This window comes from Lipophrys pholis (genome assembly GCF_963383615.2).
Source record: "Lipophrys pholis genome assembly, chromosome: 15".
Lineage (NCBI taxonomy): Eukaryota > Metazoa > Chordata > Actinopteri > Blenniiformes > Blenniidae > Lipophrys > Lipophrys pholis.
This window is the reverse complement of record NC_137642.1, coordinates 11,961,660-11,984,436: the sequence shown is the minus strand read 5'-3', so window position 1 is coordinate 11,984,436 and position 22,777 is coordinate 11,961,660. Positions and strand designations below refer to the sequence as shown.

At 42.6% G+C, this 22,777-nt stretch overlaps 1 protein-coding gene across 1 annotated transcript in view; it reads left to right on the top strand.

Annotated features, from left to right (window-relative positions):
• tet1 (tet methylcytosine dioxygenase 1) overlaps positions 1-22,555 on the top strand; it is a 31,491-nt gene extending 8,936 nt beyond the window's left edge. Inside the window, exons 2-11 of the mRNA XM_080481852.1 lie at positions 12,292-14,518; positions 14,913-15,003; positions 15,574-15,667; positions 16,963-17,171; positions 17,278-17,428; positions 18,115-18,204; positions 18,350-18,487; positions 18,613-18,789; positions 19,045-19,189; positions 19,299-22,555. Coding sequence (XP_080337978.1) covers positions 12,292-14,518; positions 14,913-15,003; positions 15,574-15,667; positions 16,963-17,171; positions 17,278-17,428; positions 18,115-18,204; positions 18,350-18,487; positions 18,613-18,789; positions 19,045-19,189; positions 19,299-20,362 — 4,386 coding nt within the window. The 3' untranslated portion in view covers positions 20,363-22,555. The remainder of the gene's footprint in view (positions 1-12,291; positions 14,519-14,912; positions 15,004-15,573; positions 15,668-16,962; positions 17,172-17,277; positions 17,429-18,114; positions 18,205-18,349; positions 18,488-18,612; positions 18,790-19,044; positions 19,190-19,298) is intronic.
• The last annotated feature ends 222 nt before the right edge of the window (positions 22,556-22,777 follow it).

The window sequence follows — 22,777 nt, the reverse complement described above, 5'->3', positions numbered from 1 at the left end:
CTTGGGCCAGAATATATCCACGTGCTGCTGTTACTGTTGAGTCCACAGTCAACTCTTCAAAACAGAGGCCAAATTTAGCATCTCTTACAGAACCAGCATTCAAATGCGGATTAAAGAGACTTAAACTCATCTTTAATGTAGTGATTCTGTTTGTAAATAGTTATTCATTCTGTTGATATTCACACTCAACAAACAATATTGACCAAAGCGCACCTGAAGCCAATGTTATGACTCACACCATCTGTCATACTGTATTTGGTACATCACACAGTTGGACCAGTTTTCCCTTTTACTCATTTCAGGTTTCATTATAAGCAGAGCTGTACATAAACAGTATTCAGCCAGTGCGACGACACAATCAAACACAGGTTAGAGTGAACATTCACGTCAGTCAAAAGGTGAGCAGGCAAAATCTTTATAGTCTTTTCCTCCTTAGTTGCGGTAGAATTTGGTTCGTCCCTCTCTAATCTGTCTCTGAATTCAAAATGTTCTCTTTTCATTGAAAATGAACACAGACTTCACCACATATGCACGTGGGCACATTGGCAGTGAGCTGAAGGACAGATGCTCCTCACACACTCACTCTTTCTCCCCTTCGTCATATGAATGTGTGGGACAGAAGGGGGCCGAGGTAGCGAGGAAGAGTCGTGAAATGTCAAAGACACTGCCAACATTTCACCAGAGCCAGCTCATTATGACCGATGAGGGTGGGTTGTGCTTTACCGTCCTCTCTCTCTCTCTCTCTCTACTCCGACGACTCCTCTTACTCGGCATGGACACGCATTTTATTTCACGAGCTTTCCTGTGATTAGTACTCCAGTGGATTTTCTGTTAACCTGGGCCAAACCACTTAAATTTAAAACAACATCACTAGGCAGTTATCTGTAATAGCTGCGAGGCTTGTGTAGCTGTTCAGAAAAAAAAAAGGCTCTGTAGACAAGAGGAAATGTCTGTTTTATTTAATGTGCAACCCGGTTATTTGCCCACTATACAGGCTGTGCCAGGTCGAAAGCTAACATACTATCAGAGACTATGATTTAATACCAAGTAACTACAGATTTAAAGAGTTTAATAAAAAACGAAATGGTTTGTGTGTGTTTTACTACAATATTCTCACTTTGGCTACTAGTATCAGAGTTAAACTCGACTGCTAGTGAAATGCTGTTGACCCCTCTCAGGATCTTTGGATCTGAGGTTTGTGTTGTGTCCTGACTGTTTGTGAAGCGTTAAGTCTCTGGAGGAGCTTTGAAGTCGTGCCACTTGGTTTGTCTGGGTGAAAAGAAATCTCGACTTTGCCCCCCCCCCCCCGAACGAAATGCCACTCAAATCCTGCCGAGGGCACACAATGGCTGCCCCCTGGAAAAGTCAGGGCTTACAAGTATTACTTCTACACCTGAAGTACCTTGACCTCACAGTGACATCCATTAAGTTGTGATGAATGTAATGAATTCATTGTCATGTTTAATGTGTGTGTGCGTGCGTGTGTGTCTACGTGAGATTGCCTGGAATCTGTGCACACACGCGGTCATATGGACAACATGCCTATTCAGCATGTTGCAGTAGAACAAACTTGAGTGAAGCTTTTCCTGTCTCTTTGTGAGAGGATCTGAGGCCCCTGCCTGCATAGTTTGTGTGTGTGTGTGTGTGTGTGTGTGTGTGTGTGTGTGTGTGTGTGTGTGTGTGTGTGTGTGTGTGTGTGTGTGTGTGTGTGTGTGTGTGTGTGTGTGTGTGTGTGTGTGTGTGTGTGTGTGTGTGTGTGTGTGTCACAATGCACAATTGACTGGCTTGCTCACCTTTCTCGCTTCTATATTTACCCAAAGCAACCAAAGCAGTAGCACTGCCGGACTGGAAGTTGAGGTTGTCAGAGAGGCCTTTACTCAAGTTTCGGTCAAAAGCAGTACTCTTGGTACTTCTTTTTATTTCACAACTTCACATTTGTAATCGAGTCTACTCATGGGAAGGGTCTCACTCCCATGAATCTGCTCTGTCGTTGGTTATGTGTCCATTTGTTTACCCTGTCACAGACATCACCTCAAGAGGATTTTTTTTTTTATATATTTTTTTTTTTTAATTCTTAGTATTTTTACATTGTTTTCAGCACTTTATGTCTGTCATGAAAAGACAATTCTGGTAAATACATTTCAGGATCTTTTTTTTTTTCTTCATTTTATGTGTTACTTTTCAATCCACTGAGGCTTAGCTCTGTTTTGATGTTGGGAGAGCCCATCAAGTAACAGTCCTGACTCTTGAAAAGTGAAACATGCCATTATCACTATAAATGTCAAGGGAGTTAAAGTATAAAGATGATATTCCTCTTAATTTACAAAGTATTTGTACTCTGTTATAGTTCACCTTTATGCTCATGGTTGTCATTTGTCTACTGGCCAACACCACCATGTTTATACACCACACACTGATACAGAAATGTAAGAAAAAGCAGGTGCAAGACTAAACATACTACATTTAAAGTTTATCCCTCCATTCCTGGATGGGGGCGCGGGGATAAGAGATGAAGCGATATCCTGTTCCCTCGTGCTGACTACCCACTTTTGGCCCTTAAATTAGGTCCATGTGGGTTTGAGGTGTGGTTCTGAATGGTGCACATTTTCTTCCTAGAGTGGGATTGTTGCATGTTACATAACATGATATGTGTGTTAAATGGGGACTGTCAAATGAAAGTCCTTTGTGTTCTTTAAATAACCTCCCATGTGCGTTATAAATCCATGCAGGAAGTGCAGAAACTACAAACATGCATTTTGTGTGTGGTGAGGAAGCAGAAAGCATGTAGAGAAGTGTGCAGAAAGTCACCGTGCAGGCGTTTAGTCACAGTCTCGAGTCTGCAGATGTTCCTTTGGAAATGAGAGGAGTCTGATATGTGAGCAGCCTCTGGGGTCTTCTGCAAATGAGCCAGACCGCTGCCTCTTCTCAGGTATCACAGACTTCATAGTTTCAAGGTTTTCTTCAAGGATTAATTCATATGACCTTGATCGAGCTTTACAGGGTTGAAAATCCTGGCGCAGTTCTCCTTCTTACCCGCAGAATGCTTGTGCGCACCGGTCCTTTGAGTTTTGGCCCGTGCAAGGACGTGCTCAAGTGTGTATTTGCATTTTCTATATTTTTTTTTTTACATCTTCTCCTGATCGTTAACTCTCCCTTTCAGCACCTCGAACACGCCCGAATCACTCAGGCCAATCGCTCATTTAGCACAGCTTGATTCTTGAGTCAGAAATTCCCTCAAACGTCTGCCCTCCATCAAAAAACAGCAGCCCTTTCATACAATTGACAGACAAGTTTACATGAGCATCTGCAGTAATGGCGGTAATGACAACTACTGGCAGCAATCATGTCTGGCACGGCTCCATCGCCGGGCCGTTCTCCAGTGGGTCAGCCTCCACATGTGTCAGAGACAGTTTACGACTGCATTGCAGAGCAACGTTCTTTACCTTGCTCGCAGCACTTGAGTACTGTAGCTGGTGATTAATGTCCAGACTACTGGTTCCTAACGAGAGCCGGGCCGCTCGTTAAAGAGGGAAAACCATATGGGACACTTAAAGAGCTGAAAATTAAGGGTGCGGTGGAATATTGTTAGGAGCTATAGAGTATTTTTGGCTGAAGGAATGGAGTGGCTGCAGGAGGTGAAACGATCTGGAGGCTGAGACGCTCCGTTGTGCAGACGCACGCACGCTGTATGGTTACATTTCTGCTGCACTCTGCGTTTTGCGGTAGCTCAGAAAATTTATTCAGATTTTGAAACCGAGCACACACAACGTGGAGACTTATTGGAGTGTACTGCAAGATAAAAACAATAGGTTCTGACTGTTTACTGTATGGCGATACATTTGATTATTTTGATAAATTGCATAGTTCATATCTCAAACTCTGATGGGGTTTTCAACCGTTATGACTGCATGTGGGCTTCTTGAGCTCATGTCAGTCGCTGTTTGAAGAGTAACGGTTGGTAGGTGTGTACACAGACTTACGTTATTGTTTGTGTTGGTGTAACCTGTTTGACTGTGAAGTGGATGTCTTAACGTCAAACCTGTTGGCCTTGCTGCTGCATACCTGAATAGCGAAAGAGGTCGGCTGTAATATAACGCCAAGAATGTGTGTTTGTTGATGCTTTATTTTTAATATGATTTTGGTAGACTTTCAGTAAATCTGGACTCTACCTACATGAGCTTAACAGATTGGATTTATAGTTTTGTTTTGTTTTGTTTTGAACAAAGTATTTTACAAAGTGCTGTAGGAGATCTCTTTATTTATTTGAAATAGAAAATAATTTGGTTTATCAATGAATAAATTACCATGAAAAAAAACGTTCTCAGAAGATATGCCGCTGTTATTGTGGTGAGAAGCATCTGTGGACTTCACTATATCGTTTTTTCTTTGTTGTGCTCCAAACCTGGACTTTGTCGTCTCCCATTCTGCATTTTTCTCTTTACCAAATACAGATTTACTTCCTGTCAGGCTCCGATATGCTTGATAATTTCCTCCACTAACATGTCTGACTCCATAATGTCATATTAAAATTTTTTGCTGGTGGAGGCTCTGCGCTCCCTCTAATGCTTCCGTGACAACAGCGGGCAAACGTGAATACAATACTGTTTCCAGAAGATCATTCTTGTGCAAACAGAACCTAATACAGGAAAAACTCTCAATTTGAATAATTTTGTCTGTTTACTTTCACTCATAGATTTATACAAAGTTGATCACTTGAAACACACACACAAACTGAAGGTGCCATATATCTGTGAGACTTTACGCAGGATCTTTGTTAATCAAATCCATAATTTTAAGGATCAGATTATTAATATCCATCCATTTTCTTCCGCTTATCCATTTCGCGGGGGTGGCAGTCTGAGCACTGTCACCCAGATCACATTGCACCGATTAAGAACCTTTCCTGCGGGTGGTTTATTTTATAAATTCTCTTGGATATACATTCATATATCCATGGTAGTATGATTCCTCTAGCAGCAGACATTAATAATCGAGAATAAATACGCCGTAGTGATCTGGAATAGCATTTTCTTTCACTAAAAGTGTGTGGAAATTATATTTTCAAGCGATAAAGTTCACGCCATTGTATATTTGAAGTGTTCAGACTAAACCTGGCTCGTTTTACATTCCGCTGGAGAGCTGGTGACTATTACTGTTGGCGGACTTTTGTTGGTTTTATGCTAATTGTATTAGATATTACACAAGAGTACTGAATACGTTAGCAGAGCATAAGGTTTTTGATCGGTCTGTTATTTTTGGTGGTACAACGTTAAGCAAAATAAAAAGCTTAAAGACGTTCACAGTCTGGAATTGTTTCATGTCCTGGGCACTGCCAAACGTTTGGCATCAAACCACACCATGCAGGGGTTGGCCCGTGATAAGTTGCAGGCAAGTAACTGACTGACTGACTGTTGAACGTGGTGGTGTGATAAAAACGGAGAAAAAAAAAAGAAAAAGAAACACAATCTGGGGACATGATCCTCAGTGCACTTTTCTTCAAGAAGACTCCTGGGTGAAAAGAATATTGTAGTTGAGTGTCAGCATGGTGTGAAAATGTGTGTATCTGTAAATGGATGCGCCTCATGCTTGTCACATATTTTTGCATATATTCCCTTCTATAGAGCACATCATGTGCCATATGGGCTGTCAACCAGGGTGTGACATGCTCATGAATAACGTTTGAGATTTTGACTTGGCTTTACTGGTAAATCCATCAATATGACTGGAGCGTCCACCGCGACATACTTCCACTGTTGTGTCATGCTCTTGTGTAGCATGCTTAATACAGGGTGTTGGCTACGCCGATATAGTTTTTACATTTGTTTCTGGAACGAGCTGCGTGGTTTCTGCACTTTTAACACACGGCTGCTCGACGGTTCGCGGCAGCGCCTGCTCTGCCTGCATTTAAGTCTCCCTGTCCTGACGTGACCTCAGCTTTCTTGGCCACGTGGTTGCCTTTAAAAAAGGGGGCAAGAACTTTACTCTCACTTAATGTTTTCTGTCTTCGTTTTTTTTTTTTTTTTTTTTTTTCGCTCACAACAGCTTTTCCCGAGGGAATCGTTTGAAAAGTCAAAAGGGAACTGGCGGCAGATGATGTGGATGCATCATAGTTCCTGCGTCCGTCACCGTCATTCACATTTCTAAATCATGTGGGAATGAGGCATGCTGCAGAAAATTACTCTGCCAGGCGTGTGTCATTGTGTGCAATCACTTAAAAGGCACAGCATGATATAACTTGTCTCACTCTGTGTGATGATGGAGCAGTCTGCATCACTCCCTTATAATGAAATAGATCACATGGCCTAAAACCGATGGGGACACACACTCAAAACACATCATGAACAGTGTGTTTATCATGTGATTTTAGCTTCTGCTGAGACAATATGGATTGTTTGGTTCTTTAGGTTTTGAATATCATGTGCTTTTCCAAACAGTTTCATACCGTATTTTAAGTTTGTTAGCATGTAATTGAGTCAAACGGATCCAACTTCAGTGATGGATGTAGGTTAATTCAAGTTATGAGGAGAGCTTATGATGAAATCAACTTAATCATTGATACATTTCTGAAGAACAAACAAAATAACGGATACATGCTGAAATGGTAAAAGCCTTGAAAAGGATCCAGCTTAAATGCAAATAGTGGCCCTTTAAAAGACATTTCCCCTAATTAATGACATGGGATGTGTTGCTTGAAAAATTGCCTCATTGTCTGTGTTATCTGGTTCATGTTCAGCCATGTGGCTTCTAGTATTTCCTGTCACAGACTCACATGCTAGTGAAGCCTCCGTTTCTTCCATATTTTGTCATTTGTGACATTTCGCACTTTTTGTGTCTACACTAATGTAGGGATTATCATTTCTCTTTGGCCATTTGACCATGTTACCAGATTGAAATAAGTTTGCCATTTAAAGAACACATGATCGTACAGAAAAGTAGGAACAACGGCCATATGTTTCAAAATGTAGGGAGTAAAGACGAGTTAAGCTTGTTGGTAATCCTGGTTAAAAAGTAAAAAAAATGAACAGTCAAAAATCTAAAGAAATATAAATGCCTGGTGCTTCTAGGTGATGGGCGCGATCTACCAATTGTGTCGTACAAATAATAGATCTACAATTGGCGCACATATTGGCCGATCCCTTAATAGTTAAGGTTAGGGTTAGGGTCAACTAACCCATCACCCAAAAGAGCTTAACATAAACAAAGTCTATGATACTCTATGTTTGCCTTTTCTTTATATTTTTTGCATTCTGGTACTAATTAAGAATTTGTAATTGCTATTTTCCCAACTTTGATTTCAAGTATTAGGATAGATTAATTATTTCAACAGTGAGTCAAACAAATTCAGTGAGCATGAAAGAGTCCTAAGGCTGTGTTGGTGATGTGCTTCAGGGGTTAATATTTCAGTGGCGATGGAGTCATTTTCCTGTGATCCAGATCCAGCCTGTGCGCGGTGTCCATTCCACAGCTTTCCTCCACTCCCTGTGCGTAGGGCTGGAGTAAAAAGCCCACATAGGGGATCCTTTGTTTAGGAGAGTCTAGGCATGGAAGATAATTTACAAGCCGCTAAGGTCCTCACGCCATTGGCTGATGCAGCTCTGTCTGCGTCTGCGAAGGGCATCCCATATGTGTGTGTGTGTCTATATGTCTGTGTGTGTGTGTATATGTGTGTGTGGCAAGCGTGCACCCATCTGCTGTAGCAGGGCTTTGCTAAGGCGGCTCACAGTCGCCCTAGTCATGACACCCGGGAGCTTGCCCTGCACACGGCTACTGTAGCCAGCGTCTTCTTGAGGCTGAAAGAAGGCAAAGCAAGATGGCCACCAATACCTTTTAGGGATATGCTGCCTAAACCGGAGGGGCTTCCTCCGAGGACAGACAAGGTAAAAGCAACCAGAGTGTTTGCCCAGGGGTCTATTGTCTCTGCAGATGGGTCAGTTACAGTGGAGCTCAGAGAGCCGTTATTCTCTGAGCGTTGTCTGCCTCGCTCTCTCTCTGCTGTCCTGGATTTAGCTGACAGAAGTGATTTATTCAGAAGCTGCTGTTGTTATTGTTCCCTGTAAAAGACGAAGGACCTTACGCTTCGGTCTATGAGTGTTTGGCTTGTCTTTTCCAGGTAGGTTGAAAGGATGTGACAACAAACTTAGCAACAAAGAGGACAGTTTCCCCGGTAACAGAGACCCCTCTTTTCTCCTCACTGCTTGTCTGTTTGAGCTGTATGAAGAGCCCCTTTTCTTTCTTGCGGTGTTTTTTGGACAGCCATATTTCTGCACCTGCTGTTTTCCGACTGCTTAGCAGAAAAGTGGAGTGCTTGTAAGCCGTGGGTCGTAACTGGCTGTTATTTGGCAGGCTTTACTTGTTTGGCTACAGCAGCAGTGCTGTTATTATTGTGCGGTTCGGTGAAAAGGTCTCTCTGTTACTGATACCATTTTAATCTGTGTAATTTCAGACTTGATCAGGCTTTGATTTATTCCGGTGCGGAGCCAGCCAACTCTTTTGCGTCGACTTGGGTTATTGCCACCTGTGTTTTTGTGTGTAAATACGTGACATTGCGCTGAGCACAGGCAGGAAACACTCACTCAATGAATGGGGAAACTCTCACGTGTTCAGTGAAACACGTAAAACCACGACTTACGCTCACAGCCAGGAAGGAAGCATGCTTTTTTATTGTTAGTTTACTGAAGTGGAGATCCTAACGGTATCACTTCTGAATAATAGAAGCACAGCTGAATGTGAGGTTTGTTTTTTTTCCGGTTTTTTTAAGGTTGTAGTAGCTCATCAAACATGTACATTTGTGTGTATTTACAAAATCTGCAAACGGATACAGCGGATGCATTTATCCAGTGACGCGTCCACCTGAAAGCTCAGGCCAGCGTAGTAAAGACAGAGTCTGGACAGTTTGGTGACTACATCACGGTTCAAGCATGTGACTTGCAGACCCCTCCGACCACTTGACCTCATGTTTGTCTCTGTTGTTTAGTTGTGAAGGGATCCACTCACTCCTGCAGTCCTCCTCAGAGAGCCATTTCCCTCATGAGACAGACAGCACGGGTTGTTAGGATTCAAGAGGTGGTTACACGTCTGTTGCTAGGTTAGGCCTCTGTGTTTGTCCATGAAGTGCTCACTCTACCACAGCAGATGTTAGGGTTTTGTTTTGTTTTTATTCTTATTTTCAAAGCCTCGATGAGCACAGCAGTTGGGAGTGTGTTTGTGCTACGCAATAGAAAAGGGCTGTCGTTCTATTCAGAACTGTACATTACCATGTGCCTGAGTGCGAGTGTGACTGACTTTCGACGCCTCGAGGCAGAGGCACAACAAACGCAGCACAAAGGCAGAGCCCTCAAGACATCACAAACCCAACTGCCTCCAGAGACCCGCTGACTAAATGAGAACACATGATGCTGCGTTTACGTCCTGCTTTCGCCTCTTTACTATCATAAGGCTTAATGTAACATAATTAAAAACTGCGCCTGCACTTTGATGTTGGCTTTGGATCATAAACACTTGGATGCACATGCATACACGAAGACGCGTGTGCCTGGTGCAGTGCTGGAAGACAGCCAGTTCTGCTTTGTCATTGAAAGCAGTTTATTGTGACCCATTACGCACCCCGCCACCCCCTACTCTCTTGTGCCTGCGCCTCTTTTTCCACACTCTTCTTCTCACGCTCTCATTTTAACATGACTGTGGCCAGTTTTTGCACAATATTTGGAGCCAGTATGTGACACGCTTATGTTAGCAGCTTTGGTTTTGCCTCGGCCCGAGCTGCTCCTATGTGTTGTATCAGCATGTTTCTGGTAGTAACAGTAACAGTAGTCACAGTGACAGGAGTGAAGAGCGCAGTTTGCTGAGGAGGACGATGCAATATGCCAGAAACAGATCACAGTGTCCAGCATATCCCAACGCAAACATGGAGTTTCCTTTTGACTGTAAACACATGCACTTCGATAGAAACTGTTACTGAATTATAGGGTTCTTGCACACTTTTTAATTGGTCTGTTTTTGGAGTCAAGATTTGTGCCAGTATTTATAATTTGAAGATTTTGTTGGTCAGTAGAAGCCATTGGATGGAACCACACACTTCAATAACAAATAGAGCGGAAAAGCCTAAATGTGACCGTTTGAAGTAAAGACATAGTGCACGTTCATTATGTATGCCAATTGTAATGATTTCCATCTAATCTGGAAGCTGTTATTTGAGTTGTATGTACTTTGAGGCATAATAACTGTTTACTTACCATTCTGATGTGACTACTACTGGTGTTCTACTAAATTCAAAAATCAAATATATTCGGGTCATAATTTCTTTCAGATGATTCTTATTTTTTTTTGCATGACTTTTTACAAATTATGTTTAAACCAGCTTTATTTGGTTAATTGGATTTTATTGAAAAGTAATAGCATTTTTTAAAACACAGTTTTGATCGCTTAGTTTAGACTAAACATACCATTTGCCAATTGTGATGAACAATAAAGGATCTTGGGAGAAAACCATGACTCTGACTTCACACTATACACTAACAGATCTTTTCTCTTGACAACCGCACACAAGATTTCTAAGGATTAATCCTCTTAAGCCTCAGTGCCGCCTTCTACACCTTTTTATTTCCCCACTTTGGATCAGCGTGTTTAGCTCCAGACGACTGCCTCGTCTCTTATTTTTCAACACTTTTTGTTTAGCGGCCTTCACATACAGGATGTCCAAAGTCTGTTCTTTTTTCACCATTCACGCTTCAAAGTCAAACAGGATGTCTCAGACCATTTTAAGTGAACCAAGCCCAGCTTCAGCTTTAAGTTGAAATTCTTTGCTGTAATAGGACTTTGAAGATTGTTAGGCAACAGTTAATAGTGGTTATATACAAATAAATAATCTTGCAATAGTATATCAGAGTAAAACTGGTTAATGTCTGATGGCAATAAAAAGAACAAATCTGACTGGAGCACATGTGAGTAGTAAACACAAGTGTTTTCTGTTTGGTCTGTGGGTTCACATGAGTCATACTGAAGCGCTGTTACTGCTCACTTTTAATCTGTCTGCTCGGAGTGCATATCTCTATCTGTAAAATGCTTTTAAACAGTGGCTGTGGTGGAGCATAATGGGTGTTTATGCCAGGTAAAGAGTGATAAAGAAAGCATCCAATGCTCCCCTGCAATCATGCCGTATGTCTCATTAGACTAAAAACTGGAGGCCAGCTCTCCTACACACAAGCACACGCATACATGCACACACAAGGGATACACACAGCCACCCAATAATGCACAAGTATCCTTGAACTCCTGCAATTCATTTTATGATGCTTTTGCCAGCTGTGTCGCGGCACGTGACTGTGATGTGGTTTTCGTTCAGAAAATGAGAGTAAACTCATGTTGATCATGCTTACAAAATGATGACAAATTAAGAATACTTCATTGTTTAACCGGAAAAATACTGTAGATGTGATTTTATCAGAGATAGTTTCTCTTTCTGGCTTCTAAAAAAAAGTGTGAACATTGAAAAAACTAACCTACAAGCACGGGTAAAGACTTTTTTTCTCAGATGCTGTCATACAGTATGTGGAAGAAGTTTCTCCTTCAAACAGTTTATTATGGTCTGTGTTCAATCAAGCTTTCAATCTGGAATCAATTTGTTAGTACTATGGACCTTCAGATGATTACAGCTCTGCTCCCAGTGAGAGGCTGTCTTTGCTGAAGGCACAAGCGGTGTTGTGTTGAGCCCTGAGAGGGTTAATCACTCACTCTACAAAGAGCGGGGCGGCACGGCTTTGCTGCCGTGTTAATAAGTGCATGTGTTTGCATACACATGCATGCATCCCCCGGGAGGACGCTTCCAAACACCAGCACAAACACAACATGTGCATGCATGTTGCAGACATGCCCTCAGTGACCTGCCGGCAGTGACGCAGTCATCAACTGTGCGTGACTCTAATTGTTTACTTGCTGGCTCTGGGCTACCTGTGGGTATGTTGCTCTCACTGCTGACAGCTCAAAAGGGAATGTGATCCCGATCGAAGCCTTAACTGTGAACTAACTCAGTCGAACATTTTATTAGTTCTGTTTAGAGATTGGTTTCGACAAGATTTATAGAAAGCAGATTTTTTGGTTTTTGTTTTTGTTTTACCATGCCATAATATTTTCCACAGCCTTGATAGTGGCTGCAGCAGATGCTCATGCCATGCAGGGAGACAATCTGTTGTGCTGTGACTGTTCAGACCAAGCTGACTCATTGTACACTGCCAGAGCTTGTTTAGTCAAGTCTTCATGTTGCCCTCTCTCTCTTTCTTTCTCTCTGTGTCTCAGGTGGTTCCAGAAAGTGGGTCGGTAAATGGCAAAGCCAAGGCACAGATGGATGACACCCACATGGCAGCAGAGGAAGATGAGGGGGAAGACGGCCACATACCTCATACACAAGCCCCCCCCATCAAGCACTTGCATACTCACAACCTGGCCTCAGACCAAACAGGATGGCCAGCTCTTATCAAAAAAGAAACTGGGCTGGACCTGACCGGCATTGCACTTAACCATCACATATGCTCTTCTGGAACTTTTCTGAATGGTTCTGCTGAGAACCTGACTAAATCAAATGGTGCTAACACGGCCACAGGGTCACACTCTGATTTGAAGTCTGCATTAAAAAGGACGACAATTGCATCAGAGCCTCAAAGGACTATAATAGCTGCAATCACTAAAGACTGCTCTGTGAAGGGACCGACGACTCCTCCAGATGACATGTCAGTTCCACTAAAGAAGATCAAACTGGAAGAGCCGTGGGTGTGGGTGGCTGATAAGACCACCACACCACTGAGTGATGAAGATGAAGTATGTGAAGACCCGCTGTCTACCCTGGCAGCCGTTGTGTGTCTTTCTGTCACTGAGAGGAAAGGACTCGAGGAGAAACTTTTCAGCTCACGTTCTTCCATTCTTCGCTCCATCAAAACAGAACCGCCAGATTTGCTCTTTGTCAAAAAAGAGAAGGATGACTTAAAGAATGACTTTTGCCAGAAAAGCATTCCTATCAACCAACAAAGGTTCTGCCAACCCATCAAAAGTGAACCTCCTCCAAGTGATTTGCTACCAAGTGTGCAGTCTTTGGCAGAGAAGAGAAATCTTAGTTTTGATCAGGCTGTTGCTATCGAGGCCTTGACTCAGCTGGCAGCTATACCTCAAAGCACCCCAGGGTCCATTAAAGCTGAAAGTGAGTGTGAACGTCCCATCTCTTCGGCCGCCTTCCATTCAAAAACAACCCCGCAAGAAGCCAGACCTGCTGCAGCGATCTGCTCCAACAAAGTCTCGGTCATTAGTTCATCACTACACCAGACATCAGTCATACGCCCCCCTGTGGCCAGACAAGGAAATGTTATCCAGTGCTCCCGCGGGGTGAGCTCCAGTTCAAAGCTCTCCCTGCAGGATCTTTTGGAGGCCAGTTCAGATGGCGATAAAACACCCTGCAGGCAGACAGAGCGGAGCTTTGGTTCTTTTGTGATCAAATCAGAACGCAGTGACGTGAAGTTCAATCATCAGCGGCTGTGTGTTGAGGACAGAGGTGGGGTCGCTGGTAAAGCCGGGAGGAACAGAGATGAGGAGGAGGTGGCCGCTCAACTTGCAGACTTGGCCTTCATCATCCAGTCCCGGCACAACCAGCAGTCGGAAAACAACCCTCCACGAGGAACACCAGTGTCGGCTATCAAATACAATTACAAAGTGCAGCAACTGCCCAGTCAGAAAAAGACTGTCGTAAAAAAACCAAAAGCTACACCTTCTAAGCCAAGAAAGAAGAAAAGTGATGGATTGCAGGAGGGAATCAATCGCAGAACCCCCCTTTCAAAACGCATGGCAAATGGAGAGACGCCTCACAGAGGCAGAGGCCAGAAGATTCTCCCACAGGGAAAATCCGGCATCCACCCCAGCAAGAACCTGTTTCTGCCACAGGCTCAAATTGATCTGAAGAGATACTTGGCTGAGGCTCAAGAGGAAAGGAGGAAACTCATCCATAACAGCAGCGCACATAATGCAGCTCTCTTTGGACTGCAGAATTGCAGCACTCTCACAAGGATAAACCACACATCTGGTCATGAAAACCTGTGGTCTCTTTCCAATGGTCCACTTCACCAAGGCAATCCATGCAATGGTTATGCTGCAGGACCAGAGGAATTTGAAAGGCCTCTGGTATCTCAGGTAATGCAGCCCTGTGGTGGGCTGCAGCATGGTTCTGATGCAAACACCAGCCCAGACAAACCTGCTTTTCTTTCCCACACCGATGGCTACCACGGTCTGGCAAATGGCGTCTCGGGGGATCGTCAGTCCCCTCCGCCGAGCCAGCAGGGCTACTACAAACTCGAACAGTCAGGACCCGTCACCATCCTGTCCACCGCCACTGATGGCGTTTACTCCGCCGAGTCAACTCCATCCAAGAACAGTGTCAACAGCTTTTTGGAGTCTCCTATGAGTTTTATGGATACCCCCACCAAGAACTTACTCAACACACCTTCCAAAAAACTGTCAGATCTTCCTTCCTGTCAATGTGTGGGTGAGTGACTTCTAAGAGTGTTTATATCTCTGCTACATTCTGAAATGTTCACTTTGTCACTAAATCTTCCCCCACAGTTTGCTTTCAAGTAAGACGGCACCTATTTGACCTCAAACTGACTTGTTTTTCATTTGTCTCTCCCCAACTGATCCAGCAATTTACGCTCACATTTACACACACAAGTTGTGTCCTCATTCAAAGGCCAATTCAAACAAAAGAAGCCTGTGCTGCTTTGCCATATTTGTACAATTATGATGTATTTGGTGTTGAAATGTGAACCGACAAGATGATTTTGAAACTGGTTTGAAGCTAGTCTTTGGTGCTAAATAAAGAGCAATGGAACACGGTGTAACTGTAACAAAAACCAACTGAATATCATGTTTGTTTTCCACAGAACAAATAATTGAAAAGGAGGAAGGCCCTTACTACACTCACCTTGGAGCAGGACCCAGTGTTGCTGCAGTGAGGGAATTGATGGAAAACAGGTAGAGTGACTTTTACTACTCTGCGAGGGGGCATGTGCAGGTGTGTTTACTACAAAACAGGCCAAGAGCCGACAAGTCAACCACAGGCATGGCGGAACGGGACAGGGTCATTGCTTCACTCTGTCATTAAAAGGAAGCATTGCTGAGATAGCTCAACACATGCAGCCTGTGTCTGCCTGCACACGTGCACCAAACGTACACTCGCGGGCAGCATGCTGAAACAGGAAACCCCTGGAGCTGAGACGAGGGGCCCGTAAACCAAGATGACAGCATGTTTAAAACAACCTGTGGTTCATCACCGTCCACTTGACAGCAAGTCTCAACTGAAAATAATGATGATGCAGTTTTCAGCCGCCAAAATGATTAGTTTAATGCAAACAACTTTTTGCATGTAAGTCTTTACAGGAATGAGAAGATGTGTTGCTGCAGCCTGTGTTTAATTGTACTGTTTTCTTTTGTTAGTTTGTCCTCAGATTCATTCTTTGTCTTGTCTACACTGTGGGTGGCACATACCTCATGCTTTACGGTACAAATGTATTATTAGTGAGATGTGTGTTTTGTGTGTTACAGGTATGGTGCCAAAGGAAATGCAGTGCGAGTGGAGGTTGTTGTTTACACTGGGAAAGAAGGCAAGAGCTCCCAGGGGTGTCCGATAGCCAAATGGGTAAGTAATTGATTGTGATAAGTATGGAGGCAGGTCACTATCAGGATGTTTTTAGGAGAATAGCATGAAATGTTGTTGATGATGTCACTGCGGGACACTCAGGGTGTGATTTTCTGCATGGGGATGAGGGGGATCCACGCAACTCAATGCATCCCTGCTGTTAAATTATTTTCATGGCGGAGGGGGATCAAATATATATTTTCTCACATTGACTAAAGATACTTTACCAGCATACGGGACCATTTCAAAAGCCAAGTAAAGTAGAACTGCCCTCTCTTACACATCAAGAGTGGAAACTGGTAGAAATAACTCACGTTGCATGGTTTTTCAAATATGGAGCAAATTGTGGTTGCTGTCAAATCTCCACAAGAATTTCCCATAAAAAAAAGTGTTGTTATTGGCTCTTTGGAATCGAAAAGCATTAGTGGAGGCATGGTAGTTAGAGGCTTTGAATTGCAAAGTGGAAGTAAGGTGGGTCCATATACTGTACATATTGCTGCAACTGTCATATCTGACACAGAGTGAAATAAAAAAAAAAAAAAATCTTTAAATTTAAAATTTACATTAAATTCAGTTCTAAAAGTGTGACTTCAACAAAATAAGTATTTGTTGATCATGAAAATATGATTTCGTCTGAAAGAGTAGACTCCCAGTAGTAGGACTACACCTGTAATGTCTTTCCACAAGTAAAAGGGAAAAGTAAAAAAAAAAAAAAAAAAGTACAGGTCATGAAATATATTCACATTACGTAAGAAACGATCCATCCATCTTTTATACTGCTTCCTACTATTCAGGGTTGCAGGGCATCCCAGCTAACTATGAGCAAAGGCAGGTTACGTCCCGAACAGGTCGCCAGTCCATCACAGGACAGAATCAGACAACCACACACACTCACAGTCACACCTACAGGAACTTTAGGGACACCGACTTACCTCACGTGCATGTTTTTGGACTGCGAGGGGGAAACTGGATTACCCGGAGAAAACCCTTGCATGTACAGGAAAATGGATTTGAACCCATAACCTATTTGTTATGAGGCGAGAGTGCGAACAACAGTCACTGTTACACTGTTTCTGTTAAATATGTTGAAGATTTCACCTCACAAAGACCATGGATGCCTTCCTGAATCTGCTCCATTATCACTGTTATCACCTTCACAATAAAACCAAAGTGACAGCCCTGTTTGTTAAAATAAGGGCGTAGCCTCTAAAACCGCATCCTTCTTCTGTGTTTTCTTTTCATATAGTTTCTATTTTAACTTTTCTTTGTGTCTAAATACAAAATCTCCTGTCCAGGTGATCCGGCGTGGCAGTGATGAAGAGAAGTTGCTGTGTTTAGTTCGTCAGCGGCCAGGGCACCACTGTGACGCGGCCGTGTTGGTGATCCTCATCCTGGCATGGGAGGGAATCCCTCGACCGGTGGCTGACCACCTCTACCAGGAGCTGACACAGACCCTCTTCAAATATGGCTCCCCGACCAGCCGCCGCTGTGCGCTCAATGAGGAGTGAGTACCCCTTCCTTTGTCTTTCAATGGCAGTAAATCTTCCAAGCTTTTGAAAAAAAATTTCTTTCTTTTCTATCCATCCGTTCACTCGTTTCTGTCGCTACAGTCGCACGTGTGCATGCCAGGGTTTGGATCTGGACACCTGCGGAGCCTCGTTTTCTTTTGGCTGCTCCTGGAGTATGTACTTCAACGGCTGTAAATTTGCCCGTAGTAAAGTGCCCCGCAAGTTTCGTCTGCTTGGAGACTACCCAGAAGCGGTGAGGGTGTGTGTATGTGTGTGTGTTGTTTTGTAGCAAGAGGGAGACCACAGTAATAAATCTTAGTAGCTTATTCCTTTTTTTTTTTTAAACAAGTCATTGCAATTAAGACTGTTAAGATTATTTTTTTCAGTGGATATCATTTCATGTTTAATGTGGAACAAGTGTTTTACTCTTTACTTGGTATAATATTTGGTTGGAGTTTTTACACTCTAAGTTGAATCAAGTGTGGATCAAGAGATCTTCTGAAATAACAGGATATGTTTTTACATTTAGTTTTGGTCTTTTTTCTTTCTTTTTTTGCAAAATTTTACATTTGAAAAAGATACCAAAAGAGAAATTATAATTTACTCATGTCAATCCCCTATTGTAAATCATTCGGTGTTGTAGAAAGTCAGTCTGAACAGGATTAGCTGCTCCAAACATCTTCTCAAAACAAAAAAAGCATGTCTTATTAAATCAGAAGCACAGGTCCATCTAGCTAATCATTCTAGATAAAAGGCAAATACACTAATTAATAGAAATGCAGTACTTTTCAATTCCCAAAGAGAAATTCGCTCTCATACAAATATCTCCTATTAGTGGTTCATTTCGAACATAGCAGTCACTCTTGGACAGGGCTGTTTAAACCAAACACATATTTCAATAAAACGATGTTCTCTCCAAACCTCCAAAATCACTTTTAGGAGGAAAAGATTGAAAACAACCTTCAGAGTCTTGCCTCTGACCTTGCACCTCTCTACAAAAGACTGGCTCCCGAGGCTTACCACAACCAGGTACAAAATATACTTTGTTCACGTTAATTTAGTTGAATTCACTCAAACATTGCTGATAGATTGCAGAGCAATTTATGTCATCATAGCAATGTACTGTATTTACAAATCAAAATACTTTCTTGCCTTGTCTTTGCACCTCTTATAGGTAGAAAATGAGACAGCGGGTGGCGACTGCCGGCTGGGCAGGAAGCCTGGACGTCCTTTCTCCGGGGTCACAGCATGTGTTGATTTCTGTGCTCACGCTCACAAGGACACCAGCAACATGAATAATGGCAGCACTGTTGTAAGCAAGCTGAGGGTTTCATATTATGTGATTCACTCCTATCTTGTGCAGTCTCATTTTGAGTGTCAAGTATTGTAGTTCCATCTTTTCATATGTTGGAAAGATAATGTCTGGTCCTCTTTTAGGTTTGCACATTAACTAAAGAAGATAATCGTGCAGTGCGTAATATCCCAGAAGATGAGCAGCTCCATGTGCTGCCACTTTACAAGATGTCTGATTGGGATGAGTTTGGCAGGGTTGAGGGCCAGTGGGCCAAAATCCAAACTGGTGCTCTGCAAGTTCTGTCTGCTTTTCCCCGAGAGGTGAGTGAAGTAGGTTTCTGCTTTCATTCTTATACGCCGAGGTGGGTAAGTGTAAGGGTACTGTTACTTTAACATAATGTAAATAAAAAATACTGCTCTGGTAATACTGAAACTAGTAATACATTTTGATCATACTGCTTAAAATCACTAAGCAATAAAAACTGAGCAAAGCAAATGAAAACCTGTGCTATTGTGTGAACCATAACTATTTCAACACGCATCTTGTTTTAATGCACTGATTTTGTACAATATCAGGTTCGTCTGCTTGCTGAGCCTGTGAAATCGGCCCGGAAGATGAGGCAGGAAGCTCGTCAGAAAGCTCAGGCCGAAAAACTGGAGAAGAAGATGGGCCTGACTCCTCTCACACCGGGAAAAATGAAAATTGAAACACCCAATAAAGGTACTAGTCTTTGTTTCTCTTTCATCTAAACTGTGGTAATGCATAGAAACAATTGTTAATTATCACAAATTATCACAAAACAAATGTGTGTGTGTGTTGTTTTGTTAAGATCCACAGAGCTACTACGATGCTTACAAACTACCACAAAGGCCTGCCAGCACTGGAAGGTACCCTCCAGAGAGGAATGAACCTGGCACTTACAACCAGCCCAACAGCAGCTACCCTCCCCTAGGTGCAGGGTTCACTCCTCAGGGGGACGTCCTCTCCCCCAACCACCACAGCCTGTCCAGCCACCAGATGGGACAGAATGGCTCGCCTCTCCATTATAAGACAATAAGTGACGCCATGAATGGTTTTTCTCCGGCATCCAGTGATCAGAGTCCTCTGTCAGGACGTATGCCTCCACATAACACCCTGAATAACTACCCCAATCCTTTTCAAACTGAGCCCAGCGAGGCACACTGCTCACCCCTGCGCAGACTGTCCCACAGTGGGAATGCTCCTCCTCCCCCGCCCGCCTCCTATTCGCCCAGGCCTCCCTCTGAAGGCCTCTTCAGCAGACTCAACGGACTCCACAGGCCTGCGGGAGAGGCCACGGCAGAGGTCAGAGTTCACGACCTCTCTTCGGCTTCATCTCTGCCTCCACCCCTACAAACTTCCCCAATGGAAACAGAGGATGTCAAACAGGAGGAGGTGTGGTCAGACAGCGAGCACAACTTCCTGGACCATGAAATCGGTGGAGTCGCTGTGGCACCGGCACACGGCTCCATCCTAATTGAGTGTGCCAGGCGGGAACTCCACGCCACCACCCCTATCCTCAGGCCAAACCGCAGCCACCCAACCCGCATCTCTTTAGTCTTTTACCAGCACAAGTCCCTGAACGAGCCCGGCCACGGGATGGCAATGTGGGACGCCAAAATGGCCAAACGAGAACGGGATCGGGAGGAGGAGGCCGAGAGGCTAAGGTTGGAGGGCAGCCCGGGCAACAGCGTGGGGAAGAACAGCAATGGAGGGGCGGAAGGAGAGGACGACATGGGTGAGGCGAAGGGGGAGACGAGGACGATTAAGAATGTCCCCACACGTCAGGCATGGACTCTACCGAGGGACGGCGTCATCACCGTGTCTCCTTATGCCCTCACTCAAGTGACGGGTCCTTACAATCGCTGGACTTAGCCGATACGTTTTGCACCTAAATACACTCACACACACACATACACCCAGAAAACTCCTACACTGTGTGCTTCTGCCTTACCTCAATCAACTTCATTCTGCTACTCTTATTTTTATGTCGTTTTCATAGTGCTTTTACAATATCTGTTCACTTTTGTCTTTCTTCGTCTCGTCTTCGTAGCGATGAGAAAGACCCAAAGTTTATTTGGCTTTTTAACTGTGAGTTTCGGTGTTGGTTTTTATTGTAATGAGATGGTGCTTTGAAACATTTAAAGACGTTTTTAAAACTGGTTTTATATACCTGATTACGAACAAAAAGATGTGATTATTTATTCTGATCATAACGATTTCTATTTAATTTCTGGTGTAAGCCTGTTTACTGCAAGATTTCTATGAGACCCTGCTTCATGTGTTGACCCTCAGATTTTATGCTGTACAGTTGGACTTTTTATTTTTTTTAAGCCAACGGTTCTCCTCTCATGAGACGAATCTCATTGGCTCATTGGTGCCATTCTCACTGAAATGTCTGTTTAAGCAAAGTCATTACACCACATATTGTAGAAAACCAGACTAATATTGTGCATATAATAACTACAGATTGTCACATGTAGCATTATGTATTTCCTTTTCCTTCATCTGACTGTAGTTGACGGTTGTGGAAAGAAATGTACTTCTTTAGTTTGTTTTGTTTAATTTTTCACTTCATCTGGATGATTTGTCTTTTATTCGCAGATGTGTATAACATATTAAGAAGCACTTTTTTTTTTATTTTCCTAAACTTAACTTGAAAATGGCCCCGGTCAATCGGCCTGAATATGTATGTACAGACAGAGTTATATATGACAGTTCTGCATGAACCCTGTTTCGTTTTTTTTTTTGTTTTTTTTAACAGTATTTCTGCATTTGTTTGCTTTTCATTCAATTGAATGGAACTGGCATACATATCTAATGAAATTCCAAACCTAGCACGACCAGGAATCATGAAAGGCTGCATCAGTGCAACGTTCATCATTATCAGCACTTAACTTGTGTGTTCAGCGTCTGAAAACAGGAACTCAACAATCTTTCATAGGGAACAAGTGTGATTATAGGAAATCAGAAGCTCACTTTGCATTTTAATGGTGCTAACAAGACTTGTTTTTATACAGAAACCACAAAGTGTCTGATGCATCCACTAAACATTGCCAGCTGTCATGTCCACTCTGTATTCTGATACAAAACTGTGTTAGCCACTGCTAAATAATGCTGTTTCCTCCTCTCTGTTTTTCTTTGTAAAACCACTCGAAACATCAGATTCCACTATGACAATTGCCGAAGACAACTTTGGGTGCTCGGCCCTTGTGAAGACTGTGTTTACAGTTAGTGTTTATACAGGGTTAGACTAAAGGTGTTGGTGTCAACTTCCACCGAATCAGGACTTTTATGAACTTAAAGTTAGCACAACCAGTAAAAGAGTTTTTGCTTGTATTCACAGTAACACTGATTGCATGGCATTTCCTGTAGAAACAGTTTTAACTTAAAACACTTGTTTTGGTGCTAGTAGGACAACCTGTCAAGGGACACATAGGCTTCACATGGGTCTTTACTTACATAGTTGTGATGGCATGGTGCTTTTTTAAAACTCAACTGTCACTGATCTGATGGATTCACCGTAACGGTCACCAGTTCTCTCAACAACAACAAAAAAAGCAAATTACTGCAGATACCTGTCTAGAGTTCAAACGTCTTCCACAGATAACTAAAAACTCAACCATTCACCAGAAACATAACAAACATGCAAAATAAATGAATGTAAACTGGTTTTAAAAAGTTGACATTTTTAAACATCGTGTGATAATCTTACAATTGTAAATGTTTCTTTGGATATACTGTGGGGGACTACCTTGTTCCACATTGAGCGTTTTTTGTATCAACAATGAACTAACAATGAGCACCAGCATTCAAAAACCTGAATAAAAAACCTTTCTTAGTAAAAAAAAAAAAAAAAAAGTGTAAATATGTATGTGAACCACATTGTTTTTACTGTATTGCTAATGGTGTTTTGACAATGGGTGATCTTGCTTATTTTGAAACTGAATTACTGTACTTGCTGAAAGTATATCCAGTTTAGACTTGAGAAGAGACTACATTTAGCATTCCTTTTATGGAAGGCTGATCTCTTTCAGGATTGTGAAATAAAATCATATTTATATTTTGGACCTGACATGATTTCCTTTCTTTTTTATTAGAATTTCCTACTCCTGACACTCATTGTCTATAAATGTTCTTCTAAGGTGATGATGGTGATGCGATGGTTTTTATTTATTTCAAATCATTTAAATTTAAAGAATCTCAAATCATCTAATGCTTCTTTTGTAAATTTGGGATTGTTTTCACATTTAATATCATGGACGCAGGTAATGCAGCTGAATGTCAAGT